General features: G+C 44.3%; 1 protein-coding gene across 1 annotated transcript; it reads right to left on the bottom strand.

The window, feature by feature from the left end:
• Positions 1-59: 59 nt before the first annotated feature.
• LOC311124419 (ubiquitin-like modifier-activating enzyme 6) lies at positions 60-15,056 on the bottom strand (the record flags this gene model as incomplete). The annotated part of the gene is made up of 11 exons (XM_084198573.1): positions 60-767; positions 1,136-1,230; positions 4,785-4,872; positions 5,042-5,169; positions 9,122-9,315; positions 10,275-10,398; positions 11,321-11,395; positions 13,215-13,284; positions 14,460-14,523; positions 14,734-14,785; positions 14,931-15,056. 11 exons carry the CDS (start codon positions 15,054-15,056, stop codon positions 620-622), a joined length of 1,164 nt encoding a protein of 387 aa, XP_084054699.1. The 3' UTR covers positions 60-619.
• Between the last annotated feature and the right edge of the window lie 125 nt (positions 15,057-15,181).

Consider the following 15,181-nt stretch of genomic DNA (forward strand, 5'->3'; position numbering starts at 1 on the left):
AAAGAGTTCCTCCCTCTACCTCTCTCTCCATCCCCCAAAAGAAAACCCTGGGAAGTGTGTATGTATGGGTGTGTAAACACTGTTGTTTTTATTCTTACCAGCATCATCATCATCATCATCATCATCATCATCGTGACAAACACAACAAGGTTGTTAGTTAAGGCATGTGCATAGCAGTCAGAGCTGTGCTTTAAACCAGAGTAGAAAACACAAATACAGGAACTACTATGTCCACAGTCAAGCGCTACCCCCTTTTCTCAGAGATAGAAAGAGGACTCGTCCAAACAGGTTATATCCATCTAGAGCCATCTTTCTATCTCTTTCTCTTTCTCTACTGGTGGTCCATGGGGCCAACCCTGTTCTAGAATCAACATCTGTTCTAGAATAACCCCTGTTCTAGAACCAACATCTGTTCTAGAATCCACATCTGTTCTAGAATCAACCCCATGTTCTAGAATCAACCCCATGTTCTAGAATCAACCCCATGTTCTAGAATCCACCCCATGTTCTAGAATGTTCTAGAATCCAACCCTGTTCTAGAATCCACCCATGTTGTCAACTGGGGTTTTGCAGGTACAGGGGGTTAGTTTCAGGGGACTGAGGGGTACAGGGGGTTATGTCAGGCGGTGTGAGCGTCTCCGTTGGGGCTGAAGTAGTACCTAACAGGGGGTCCAGGAAGGTCCTCATCTCCGTCGGACTCTGGAGCGAAGGACACGGTCAGGTCAACATAGCGACGGTCTACAGACGGCTTGATCAACTTGTGCATCCTGGGGGAGGAGGGGAGTGGGGGGGAGGAGAGGGAGACGGGTGGAGGAGAGGGAGGGAGGAGACGGAGTATAGAGGAAGGGAGAGAGGGAGGAGAGGGGGGATAGAGGGAGGAGAGGGAGTATAGAGGAAGGGAGAGAGGGAGGAGAGGGGGGATAGAGGGAGGAGAGGAAGGGAGGAGACGGAGTATAGAGGAAGGGAGAGAGGGAGGAGAGGGGGGATAGAGGGAGGAGAGGAAGGGAGAGGGTGTGCGGGGGAGAGAGAGACTCAGATTCGCAGTGATTCAGGAGGACACAGTGTGTGTGTGTGTGTGTGCGCGTGTGTGTGTGTGTGTGTGTGTGTGTGTGTGTGTGTGTGTGCAGTGCCTTACGTTAGTTTAAGTCTCTTGTTGTGTCCTGGCATCACAGGAACATAGAGCATCTTCACTCCATGGACCACCATGGTAGGTTCTATTCCATACTTCTCCTGTAGGACAACACAGTCAACACTATATATTAACCACCATGGTAGGTTCTATTCCATACTTCTCCTGTAATACAACACAGTCAACACTATATATTAACCACCATGGTAGGTTCTATTCCATACTTCTCCTGTAGCACAACACAGTCAACACTATATATTAACCACCATGGTAGGTTCTATTCCATACTTCTCCTGTAGCACAACACAGTCAACACTATATATTAACCACCATGGTAGGTTCTATTCTATACTTCTCCTGTAGCACACTACAGTCAACACTATATATTAACCACCATGGTAGGTTCTATTCCATACTTCTCCTGTAGCACAACACAGTCAACACTATATATTAACCACCATGGTAGGTTCTATTCCATACTTCTCCTGTAGCACAACACAGTCAACACTATATATTAACCACCATGGTAGGTTCTATTCCATACTTCTCCTGTAATACAACACAGTCAACACTATATATTAACCACCATGGTAGGTTCTATTCCATACTTCTCCTGTAGCACAACACAGTCAACACTATATATTAACCACCATGGTAGGTTCTATTCCATACTTCTCCTGTAGCACAACACAGTCAACACTATATATTAACCACCATGGTAGGTTCTATTCCATACTTCTCCTGTAATACAACACAGTCAACACTATATATTAACCACCATGGTAGGTTCTATTCCATACTTCTCCTGTAATACAACACAGTCAACACTATATATTAACCACCATGGTAGGTTCTATTCCATACTTCTCCTGTAATACAACACAGTCAACACTATATATTAACCACCATGGTAGGTTCTATTCCATACTTCTCCTGTAATACAACACAGTCAACACTATATATTAACCACCATGGTAGGTTCTATTCCATACTTCTCCTGTAGCACAACACAGTCAACACTATATATTAACCACCATGGTAGGTTCTATTCCATACTTCTCCTGTAGCACAACACAGTCAACACTATATATTAACCACCATGGTAGGTTCTATTCCATACTTCTCCTGTAGCACAACACAGTCAACACTATATATTAACCACCATGGTAGGTTCTATTCCATACTTCTCCTGTAGCACAACACAGTCAACACTATATATTAACCACCATGGTAGGTTCTATTCCATACTTCTCCTGTAATACAACACAGTCAACACTATATATTAACCACCATGGTAGGTTCTATTCCATACTTCTCCTGTAATACAACACAGTCAACACTATATATTAACCACCATGGTAGGTTCTATTCCATACTTCTCCTGTAATACAGTCAACACTATATATTAACCACCATGGTAGGTTCTATTCCAGACTTCTCCTGTAGCACAACACAGTCAACACTATATATTAACCACCATGGTAGGTTCTATTCCATACTTCTCCTGTAATACAACACAGTCAACACTATATATTAACCACCATGGTAGGTTCTATTCCATACTTCTCCTGTAGCACAACACAGTCAACACTATATATTAACCACCATGGTAGGTTCTATTCCATACTTCTCCTGTAATACAACACAGTCAACACTATATATTAACCACCATGGTAGGTTCTATTCCATACTTCTCCTGTAATACAACACAGTCAACACTATATATTAACCACCATGGTAGGTTCTATTCCATACTTCTCCTGTAGCACAACACAGTCAACACTATATATTAACCACCATGGTAGGTTCTATTCCATACTTCTCCTGTAATACAACACAGTCAACACTATATATTAACCACCATGGTAGGTTCTATTCCATACTTCTCCTGTAATACAACACAGTCAACACTATATATTAACCACCATGGTAGGTTCTATTCCATACTTCTCCTGTAGGACAACACAGTCAACACTATATATTAACCACCATGGTAGGTTCTATTCCATACTTCTCCTGTAGCACAACACAGTCAACACTATATATTAACCACCATGGTAGGTTCTATTCCATACTTCTCCTGTAATACAACACAGTCAACACTATATATTAACCACCATGGTAGGTTCTATTCCATACTTCTCCTGTAGCACAACACAGTCAACACTATATATTAACCACCATGGTAGGTTCTATTCCATACTTCTCCTGTAATACAACACAGTCAACACTATATATTAACCACCATGGTAGGTTCTATTCCATACTTCTCCTGTAATACAACACAGTCAACACTATATATTAACCACCATGGTAGGTTCTATTCCATACTTCTCCTGTAGGACAACACAGTCAACACTATATATTAACCACCATGGTAGGTTCTATTCCATACTTCTCCTGTAGCACAACACAGTCAACACTATATATTAACCACCATGGTAGGTTCTATTCCATACTTCTCCTGTAATACAACACAGTCAACACTATATATTAACCACCATGGTAGGTTCTATTCCATACTTCTCCTGTAGCACAACACAGTCAACACTATATATTAACCACCATGGTAGGTTCTATTCCATACTTCTCCTGTAGGACAACACAGTCAACACTATATATTAACCACCATGGTAGGTTCTATTCCATACTTCTCCTGTAATACAACACAGTCAACACTATATATTAACCACCATGGTAGGTTCTATTCCATACTTCTCCTGTAGCACAACACAGTCAACACTATATATTAACCACCATGGTAGGTTCTATTCCATACTTCTCCTGTAATACAACACAGTCAACACTATATATTAACCACCATGGTAGGTTCTATTCCATACTTCTCCTTTAGCACAACACAGTCAACACTATATATTAACCACCATGGTAGGTTCTATTCCATACTTCTCCTGTAGCACAACACAGTCAACACTATATATTAACCACCATGGTAGGTTCTATTCCATACTTCTCCTTTAGCACAACACAGTCAACACTATATATTAACCACCATGGTAGGTTCTATTCCATACTTCTCCTGTAGCACAACACAGTCAACACTATATATATTAACCACCATGGTAGGTTCTTTTCCATACTTCTCCTGTAGGACAACACAGTCAACACTATATATTAACCACCATGGTAGGTTCTATTCCATACTTCTCCTGTAATACAACACAGTCAACACTATATATTAACCACCATGGTAGGTTCTATTCCATACTTCTCCTGTAATACAACATTTTTACATTTTAGTCATTTAGCAGACGCTCTTATCCAGAGCGACTTACAGTTAGTGAATACATATATTTATTTATTTTCATACTGGCCCCCCGTAGGAATCGAACCCACAACCCTGGCGTTGCAAACGCCATGCTCTATCAACTGAGCTACATCCCTGCCGGCCATTCCAACCCCTACCCTGGACAACGCTGGGCCAATTGTGCGCCGCCCAGCCTGGATTCGAACCAGGATCTCTAGTGGCACAGTTAGCATTGCGATGCAGTGCCTTAGACCACTGCGCCACTCAGGAGTACACAGTCAACACTACAGTCTCACCAATTATCACAAAACGATATCGTCAATAGATGTGTGAGACTATCAATCCCTTGACACAGAGTGAATGACCATAGTAATGGATGTGTCTCACCCGCACTGCGTTGATGAAGTCGGAGAGAGAGAAGTGTTGGTGACCACACACATCCCAGCGGTCCCAGATAGAGAAAGATATGTTTTCCCTGAGGAGGAGAACACACAGATAGGACTCAGCACACACACACACACAGAGACAGAGAGAGAGAGAGAGACAGAGAGAGAGACAGAGAGACAGAGAGAGAGGTGTGTGTGTGTGTGTCTATGTACAGGTGTGTATGTGTGTCTATGTACTGGTGTGTGTCTGTCTCCTACCTGATCTGTGTTCTCTTGACAGGTGCAGCCTCGGTGAGGACCATGACAGGAATGGCCAGGTTGAAGAAACAGTTGTTGAACGACTCAAACCCGTATCCCCCAACCACCTTCACCAGCTCCAACGACACCTGGAGAGCACAGCACAACCGCTCACTGACGACTCGCTGACGACTCGCTGACCACTCACTGACGACTCGCTGACGACTCGCTGACGACTCGCTGACCACTCACTGACCACTCACTGACCACTCACTGATGACTCACTGACCACTCACTGACGACTCGCTGACCACTCACTGACCACTCACTGACGACTCGCTGACCACTCACTGATGACTCACTGACCACTCACTGACGACTCGCTGACCACTCACTGACCGCTCACTGACAACACGCTGACGACTCGCTGACCACTCACTGACGACTCACTTCAACAGCCGAAAATATACAGCACCGAATCCACTGGTATGTTCTATTTAGTTCTGTGACTGAATCAGACAAGCAGATTCCGTAACCAATTCAAAACCCCCAAAAGAAGAGATCCAAGGTGTTAAAGAACCTATTGAACTGATAAACGTACATCATCTGATTCAGTCAATCCACCATCTAGAAACATTTACTACCAGTCTGATAAGATACTGAACAGAGAAATAGAGTGTACTCCTGTTGATCTGATTCAGTCATTTCTACCAAACAGTGCCTTCAGAAAGTATTCAGACCCCTTGACTTATTCCACATTCTGTTGTGTTACAGCCTGAATTCAAAATGGATTCAATATACGTTTTTTTCTCACCCATTTACACACAATACCCCATAATGACAAAAGTGAAAACATGTTAAATACAGAAATATCTCATTCACATAAGTATTCACACCCCTGAGTCAATACATGTTAGAATCACCTTTGGCAGCGATTACAGCTGTGAGTCTTTCTGGGGAAAGTCTCTTAAGAGCATTGCACACCTGGATTTTACAATATTTGCACATTATCAAGCTCTATCAAGTTGGTTGTGGATCATTGCTAGACAGCCATTTTCATGTCTTGCCATAGATTTTCAAGCAGATTTAAGTCAAAACTGTAACTTGGCCACTCAGGAACATTCACTGTCTTCTTGGTAAGCAACTCCAGTGTAGATGTGGCCTTGTGTTGTAGGTTATTGTCCTGCTGAAAAGTGAATTCCTCTCCCAGTGTCTGGTGGAAAGCAGACTGAACCAGGTTTCCTCTAGGATTTTGCATGTGCTTAGCTCCATTCCATTTGTTTTTGTTCAAAAAAAACTCCCTAGTCCTTGCCGATGACAAGCATACCCATAACATGATGCAGCCACCACCATGCTTGAAAATATGGAGAGTGGTACTCAGTGATGTGTTGGATTTGCCCCAAACAGAACGCTTTGTATTCAGGACATAAAGTTAAGTTCTTACTTTAGTGTCTTATTGCAAACAGGATGCATGTTTTGGATTGTTTAAATTCTGTACAGGATTCCTTCTTTTCACGCTGTCATTTAGGTTAGTATTGTGGAGTAACTACAATGTTGTTGATCCACCCTCAGTTTTCTCCTATCACAGCCATTAAACTCTGTAACTGTTTTAAAGTCACCATTGGCCTCATGGTGAAATCCCTGAGCGGTTTCCTTCCTCTCCGGCAACTGAGTTAGGACGGACGCCTGTATCTTTGTAGTGACTGGGTGTATTGATACACCATCCAAAGTGTAATTAATAACTTCACCATGCTCAAAGGGATATTCAATGTCAGCTTTTTTATTTTTACCCATATACCAATAGGTGCCCTTCTCTACGAGGCATTGGAAAACCTCCCTGGTCTTTGTGGTTTAATCTGTGTTTGAAATTCACTGCTCGACTGAGGGACCTTACAGATAATTGTATGTGTGGGGTACAGAGATTAGGTAGTCATTCAAAAATCACTATTGAGTGAGTCCATGCAACTTATTATGTGACGTGTTAAGCACATTTTTACTCCTGAAATTATTTAGGCTTGCCATAACAAAGGGGTTGAATACTTATTGACTCAAGACAATTGAGCTTTTCATTTGTAATGAATTTGTAAAAAAAATTGTAAAAACATCATTCTACTTTGACATTATGGGCTATTGTGTGTTGGCCAATAACACAAAATGTCAATTTAATCAATTTTAAATTCAGGCTGTAAAACATTTTTTTGGGGGGGGGGAAAAAGTCAAGGGGTGGGAATACTTTCTGAAGGCACTGTATAAAACCATTTACTTACCAGTCGGATAAGATACAGAACAGAGAAATAGAGAGTACTCCTGTTCATCTGGGATCAGTAAAATCCCCATTGATCAAGAAAATAATCTCATCTGGGTTTTTTTCTTTCAAGTTTTTAAGGAGTGGGACTGTCCCCTCTATTTTAGTTGTTTATTGGATAGATGGAGGACAGAGAGGATAGATGGAGGTAGAGAGAGGATAGATGGAGGTAGAGAGGATAGATGGAGGTAGAGAGAGGATAGATGGAGGTAGAGAGAGGATAGATGGAGGTAGAGAGAGGATAGATGGAGGTAGAGAGAGGATAGATGGAGACAGAGATAGGATAGATGGAGGTAGAGAGAGGATAGATGGAGGACAGAGAGGATAGATGGAGGTAGAGAGGGGATAGATGGAGGTAGAGAGAGGATAGATGGAGGACAGAGAGGATAGATGGAGGTAGAGAGGATAGATGGAGGTAGAGAGAGGATAGATGGAGGTAGAGAGAGGATAGATGGAGGTAGAGAGAGGATAGATGGAGGACAGAGGATAGATGGAGGACAGAGGATAGATGGAGGTAGAGAGAGGATAGATGGAGGTAGAGAGGATAGATGGAGGTAGAGAGAGGATAGATGGAGGTAGAGAGAGGATAGATGGAGGTAGAGAGAGGATAGATGGAGGTAGAGAGAGGATAGATGGAGACAGAGATAGGATAGATGGAGGTAGAGAGAGGATAGATGGAGGACAGAGAGGATAGATGGAGGTAGAGAGGGGATAGATGGAGGTAGAGAGAGGATAGATGGAGGACAGAGAGGATAGATGGAGGTAGAGAGGATAGATGGAGGTAGAGAGAGGATAGATGGAGGTAGAGAGAGGATAGATGGAGGTAGAGAGAGGATAGATGGAGGACAGAGGATAGATGGAGGTAGAGAGAGGATAGATGGAGGTAGAGAGAGGATAGATGGAGGTAGAGAGAGGATAGATGGAGGTAGAGAGAGGATAGATGGAGGTAGAGAGAGGATAGATGGAGGTAGAGAGAGGATAGATGGAGGTAGAGAGAGGATAGATGGAGGTAGAGAGAGGATAGATGGCGGTAGAGAGAGGATAGATGGAGGTAGAGAGGGGATAGATGGAGGTAGAGAGAGGATAGATGGAGGTAGAGAGAGGATAGATGGAGGTAGAGAGAGGATAGATGGAGGTAGAGAGAGGATAGATGGAGGTAGAGAGATTAGACAGAGAGTGTGCTGAAATAGCAGTGGGCTGGATTCTAACCCAGGCTGCATAGGCGTTCTAGATAGCAGCTTAGACCACTAACTAGACCACCGTAGATCACCCAGTAATCACCTCTGATGACCAACCCAGTAATCACCTCTGATGACCAACCCAGTAATCACCTCTGATGACCAACCCAGTAATCACCTCTGATGACCAACCCAGTAATCACCTCTGACGACCAACCCAGTAATCACCTCTGACGACCAACCTAGTAATCACCTCTGATGACCAACCTAGTAATCACCTCTGATGACCAACCCAGTAATCACCTCTGACGACCAACCTAGTAATCACCTCTGATGACCAACCCAGTAATCACCTCTGATGACCAACCCAGTAATCACCTCTGACGACCAACCCAGTAATCACCTCTGACGACCAACCCAGTAATCACCTCTGATGACCAACCCAGTAATCACCTCTGACGACCAACCCAGTAATCACCTCTGACGACCAACCCAGTAATCACCTCTGATGACCAACCCAGTAATCACCTCTGATGACCAACCCAGTAATCACCTCTGATGACCAACCCAGTAATCACCTCTGTTGTCATGGAGTGTGTGTAACGCGTGCGGTCTCACCAGCCCGGCGACGGCTGCAGTAGCCGTGGCGATGGCGGGGATGATCTTCCCGGCGATGCGTTTGGTCTTGAGGCGGTCGGCCACCTCGATGGAGTACATCCTGGCCCTGAGGGAGGAGGCGGCCGCCACGAAGTCCATGTGACCGTTGAGGTCATCGTCCTTCTCAAACATCAGGGGAGACATCCGCAACCTCTCTGTAGCGTACACACACACACACACACACACACACACACACACACACACACACACACACACACGTCAGGGTTAGGAGTGTGTCAACAGCGCCCTTCCGGCTGACTGAATGATGGGTGTGTGTTTGTGTCTACCTGGTGTAACGTGGGTCTCCGGCTGACTGAATGATGGGTGTGTGTTTGTGTGTACCTGGTGTAACGTGGGTCTCCGGCTGACTGAATGATGGGTGTGTGTTTGTGTCTACCTGGTGTAACGTGGGTCTCCGGCTGACTGAATGATGGGTGTGTGTTTGTGTGTACCTGGTGTAACGTGGGTCTCCGGCTGACTGAATGATGGGTGTGTGTTTGTGTGTACCTGGTGTAACGTGGGTCTCCGGCTGACTGAATGATGGGTGTGTGTGTTTGTGTGTACCTGGTGTATCGTGGTCTCCGGCTGACTGAATGATGGGTGTGTGTTTGTGTGTAACCTGGTGTAACGTGGGTCTCCGGCTGACTGAATGATGGGTGTGTGTTTGTGTGTACCTGGTGTATCGTGGGTCTCCGGCTGACTGAATGATGGGTGTGTGTTTGTGTGTACCTGGTGTAACGTGGGTCTCCGGCTGACTGAATGATGGGTGTGTGTTTGTGTGTACCTGGTGTAACGTGCCCTTCCGGCTGACTGAATGATGGGTGTGTGTTTGTGTGTACCTGGTGTAACGTGGGTCTCCGGCTGACTGAATGATGGGTGTGTGTTTGTGTGTACCTGGTGTAACGTGGGTCTCCGGCTGACTGAATGATGGGTGTGTGTTTGTGTCTACCTGGTGTAACGTGGGTCTCCGGCTGACTGAATGATGGGTGTGTGTTTGTGTGTACCTGGTGTAACGTGGGTCTCCGGCTGACTGAATGATGGGTGTGTGTTTGTGTGTACCTGGTGTAACGTGGGTCTCCGGCTGACTGAATGATGGGTGTGTGTTTGTGTGTACCTGGTGTAACGTGGTCTGCAGTGATAGCCTCCTCTAACTGAGCGATGGCCTCCCTCTCCTCCTCGCTGCTCACTGACAGCTTCATCTGATCAGGCTTCTTCACGTTCTCATCCGTCTCAATACGCTGATCAATACATCAATACACTGTGTTAATCAAACTTCACATTCTCATCTGTCTCAATACGCTAACCAGATCAATACGCTGATCAATACATCAATACACTGTATTAAATCAAACTTCACATTCTCATCTGTCTCAATACATTAATCAATACATCAATACACTGTATTAATCAAACTTCACATTCGCATCTGTCTCAATACGCTAACCAGATCAATACGCTAATCAATACATCAATATACTGTATTAATCAAACTTCACATTCTCATCTGTCTCAATACGCTAACCAGATCAATACATTAATCAATACACATCAATATATCAACAAATAAGTCAATTAATAAACCAATTTGTCAACCAATAAACAAATGTGGCAATTCATACATCCATACATCAACAAAACAACCACTAAAATCAATAAAACCACTCAATCAATCCATCAATCAAGCAGCAATATTTATCAATACATTAAGTTAATCTATCAATACAGTCCATCAATGAATACAGTCAATCCATCCATCCATCCATAACCCAGTGTAGACCATAGTACCAGAGGTCTCCTTACCCATCCATAACCCAGTGTAGACCATAGTACCAGAGGTCTCCTTACCCATCCATAACCCAGTGTAGACCATAGTACCAGAGGTCTCCTTACCCATCCATAACCCAGTGTAGACCATAGTACCAGAGGTCTCCTTACCCATCCATAACCCAGTGTAGACCATAGTACCAGAGGTCTCCTTACCCATCCATAACCCAGTGTAGACCATAGTACCAGAGGTCTCCTTACCCATCCATAACCCAGTGTAGACCATAGTACCAGAGGTCTCCTTACCCATCCATAACCCAGTGTAGACCATAGTACCAGAGGTCTCCTTACCCATCCATAACCCAGTGTAGATCATAGTACCAGAGGTCTCCTTACCTTCTCTGCTGGCCTGTACTCTGGGACGGTCATCTCTGACAACATCCTGGACACTGCTTCCTGTGACAGATCCTGCTGACATACACAGAGGGGGGTGGAGTCAATACCATTTTTCAATTCCAGTTTAATTCAGGAAGTATACTGAAAGTCCAGTTCCAATTCTCTTCAACAGATTCCAATGAATTTGGTATTGACCCCAACCCTGGACAGACAACCTAGTTACTAGTGATGGGGGTCGATAGTTACAGATGCCCCAAAACTCCAGTATTTTTACTTCCATAGATTGTTCTCCCATCTTCTTTTTAAACACATTTACATTTGAGTCATTTAGCAGACGCTCTTATCCAGAGTGAGCCAACATGCTTTCAGCACTTTTATGTCCCATGACTGATCAAAACATGTTGTTTTCTCATGGCTCTCCCTCGTCCCTCTGCAGAAGACATATGTTGAGCAATATGTTTTGGAACATCGAATCTCAATAAAAAATCACAGTATCGAATCGCAATCCATATAGAATCGTGAGAATCGCAATACATATCGTATCGGTACCTAAGTATGGTGATAATATCATATGGTATGGTGAGGTCCCTGGTAATTCATTACATATGGTATGGTGAGGTCCCTGGTAATTCAATACATATGGTATGGTGAGGTCCCTGGTAATTCAGTACATATCGTATGGTGAGGTCCCTGGTAATTCATTACATATCGTATGGTGAGGTCCCTGGTAATTCATTACATATGGTATGGTGAGGTCCCTGGTAATTCATTACATATGGTATGGTGAGGTCCCTGGTAATTCATTACATATGGTATGGTGAGGTCCCTGGTAATTCATTACATATCGTATGGTGAGGTCCCTGGTAATTCATTACATATCGTATGGTGAGGTCCCTGGTAATTCAGTACATATGGTATGGTGAGGTCCCTGGTAATTCATTACATATCGTATGGTGAGGTCCCTGGTAATTCATTACATATGGTATGGTGAGGTCCCTGGTAATTCATTACATATCGTATGGTGAGGTCCCTGGTAATTCAGTACATATCGTATGGTGAGGTCCCTGGTAATTCATTACATATGGTATGGTGAGGTCCCTGGTAATTCATTACATATCGTATGGTGAGGTCCCTGGTAATTCATTACATATCGTATGGTGAGGTCCCTGGTAATTCATTACATATCGTATGGTGAGGTCCCTGGTAATTCAGTACATATGGTATGGTGAGGTCCCTGGTAATTCATTACATATCGTATGGTGAGGTCCCTGGTAATTCATTACATATCGTATGGTGAGGTCCCTGGTAATTCATTACATATGGTATGGTGAGGTCCCTGGTAATTCAGTACATATCGTATGGTGAGGTCCCTGGTAATTCAGTACATATGGTATGGTGAGGTCCCTGGTAATTCATTACATATCGCATGGTGAGGTCCCTGGTAATTCAGTACATATGGTATGGTGAGGTCCCTGGTAATTCATTACATATGGTATGGTGAGGTCCCTGGTAATTCATTACATATCGTATGGTGAGGTCCCTGGTAATTCAATACATATGGTATGGTGAGGTCCCTGGTAATTCAATACATATCGTATGGTGAGGTCCCTGGTAATTCATTACATATGGTATGGTGAGGTCCCTGGTAATTCATTACATATCGTATGGTGAGGTCCCTGGTAATTCAGTACATATCGTATGGTGAGGTCCCTGGTAATTCATTACATATCGTATGGTGAGGTCCCTGGTAATTCATTACATATGGTATGGTGAGGTCCCTGGTAATTCATTACATATCGTATGGTGAGGTCCCTGGTAATTCCCAGCCCTACTATTAACTGATCCATACTCTACACATAATAGAGAGAGAGAGAGAGAGAGAGAGAGAGCGTACCTTCTCTGAGTAGGGGATGTTGTAGATCTCTGCATAAAGCCGAGCTGCGCTCACGACAAAACTGAAGTGCCTGATTGGAATAACAGAAGGAAATGAGAGTTAGCGAGAAGGAGAGAGTTAGAAATAACGAAAAGAAGGGGGAGAGCGAGAGAGAGGTGTAGAGCAGGGCTCTCCAACAGATCAATCTAGAGAGAGGTGTAGAGCAGGGAGTCTCCAACAGATCAATCTAGAGAGAGGTGTAGAGCAGGGCTCTCCAACAGATCAATCTAGAGATAGGTGTAGAGCAGGGAGTCTCCAACAGATCAATCTAGAGAGAGGTGTAGAGCAGGGGGTCTCCAACAGATCAATCTAGAGAGAGGTGTAGAGCAGGGGGTCTCCAACAGATCAATCTAGAGAGAGGTGTAGAGCAGGGGGGCTCCAACAGATCAATCTAGAGATAGGTGTAGAGCAGGGAGTCTCCAACAGATCAATCTAGAGAGAGGTGTAGAGCAGGGAGTCTCCAACAGATCAATCTAGAGAGAGGTGTAGAGCAGGGAGTCTCCAACAGATCAATCTAGAGAGAGGTGTAGAGCAGGGGGTCTCCAACAGATCAATCTAGAGAGAGGTGTAGAGCAGAGGTCTCCAACAGATCAATCTAGAGAGAGGTGTAGAGCAGGGGGTCTCCAACAGATCAATCTAGAGAGAGGTGTAGAGCAGGAGGTCTCCAACAGATCAATCTAGAGAGAGGTGTAGAGCAGGGAGTCTCCACAAGTTATTATCCTGGGTGACTTAAATTATGATTGGGAAAATGCAGGCTTCAGACAATCTAATAGACCCAACCCAGCTAGTGAGTAACCCTACACGGGGGCTAGTATAGTTGGTCTACTTACAGGGAGTCCTTCAGGTCAAACTCTACGGGAGACGGGGGTCGTTATTAGTATAGCTAGTATAGTTGGTCTACTCACAGGGAGTCCTTCAGGTCAAACTCTATGGGAGACGGGGGTCGATATTAGTATAGCTAGTATAGTTGGTCTACTCACAGGGAGTCCTTCAGGTCAAACTCTATGGGAGACGGGGGGTCGATATTAGTATAGCTAGTATAGTTGGTCTACTTACAGGGAGTCCTTCAGGTCAAACTCTATGGGAGACGGGGGTCGTTATTAGTATAGCTAGTATAGTTGGTCTACTCACAGGGAGTCCTTCAGGTCAAACTCTATGGGAGACGGGGGTCGTTATTAGTATAGCTAGTATAGTTGGTCTACTCACAGGGAGTCCTTCAGGTCAAACTCTATGGGAGACGGGGACCGTTTGGGTGACTGCCAGAATAAACCTGCAGAACAAAGGGACAGAGATGAGAAGACTGGACAACATAATGGGGCTGCTAAAGCCTTTGGTGTGATTGTGTGTGATTGTGTGTGTGATTGTGTGTGTGTGTGTGTGTTTGTGTGTGTGGATTAATGGCAAATCTAACAGGTAATCTATACACAAAAAGGTGCTAAAAACTCTTATCGTTGTTAGAATAACAGAGAGAGATACTTACTGCCGTCCTTCAACCGAGTGTCCAGGGGGAAGGAGTGCAGCAGCTGTAGAGCCTACAGGAGCACACACACACACAGACGCACACACACACACACAAGGTTTTGGTGTTGGTGTGTGTGTGTGTGTGTGTGTGTGTGTCTGCGTGTCTCTTTCTGCGTCTGCGTCTGTGTGCGGGGGGGGGTGGGGGGGTAACATTACCTTTCTCTTGAAGTACTTGTCGAATTTGAGGCGTGCCAGAATGATACAGTGTTCCCATTGGCTGGGCCGTCGACTCAGCAGCTTGACCACCTGGAACGCCCCCTCCAGACTCTCTCTCTGTTGCATCCTCTACACACACACACACACACACACACAAACACACAAAATAACTGCTATATTGGGGATGGATCCTCCATGTCAGCCATTTTCGATCTTCAGCTTTAATCCGATTTCATTGCCTTCCTCTGTAT

This window comes from Coregonus lavaretus, assembly GCF_964263955.1.
Source record: "Coregonus lavaretus genome assembly, contig: HAP1_SCAFFOLD_6259, whole genome shotgun sequence".
Lineage (NCBI taxonomy): Eukaryota > Metazoa > Chordata > Actinopteri > Salmoniformes > Salmonidae > Coregonus > Coregonus lavaretus.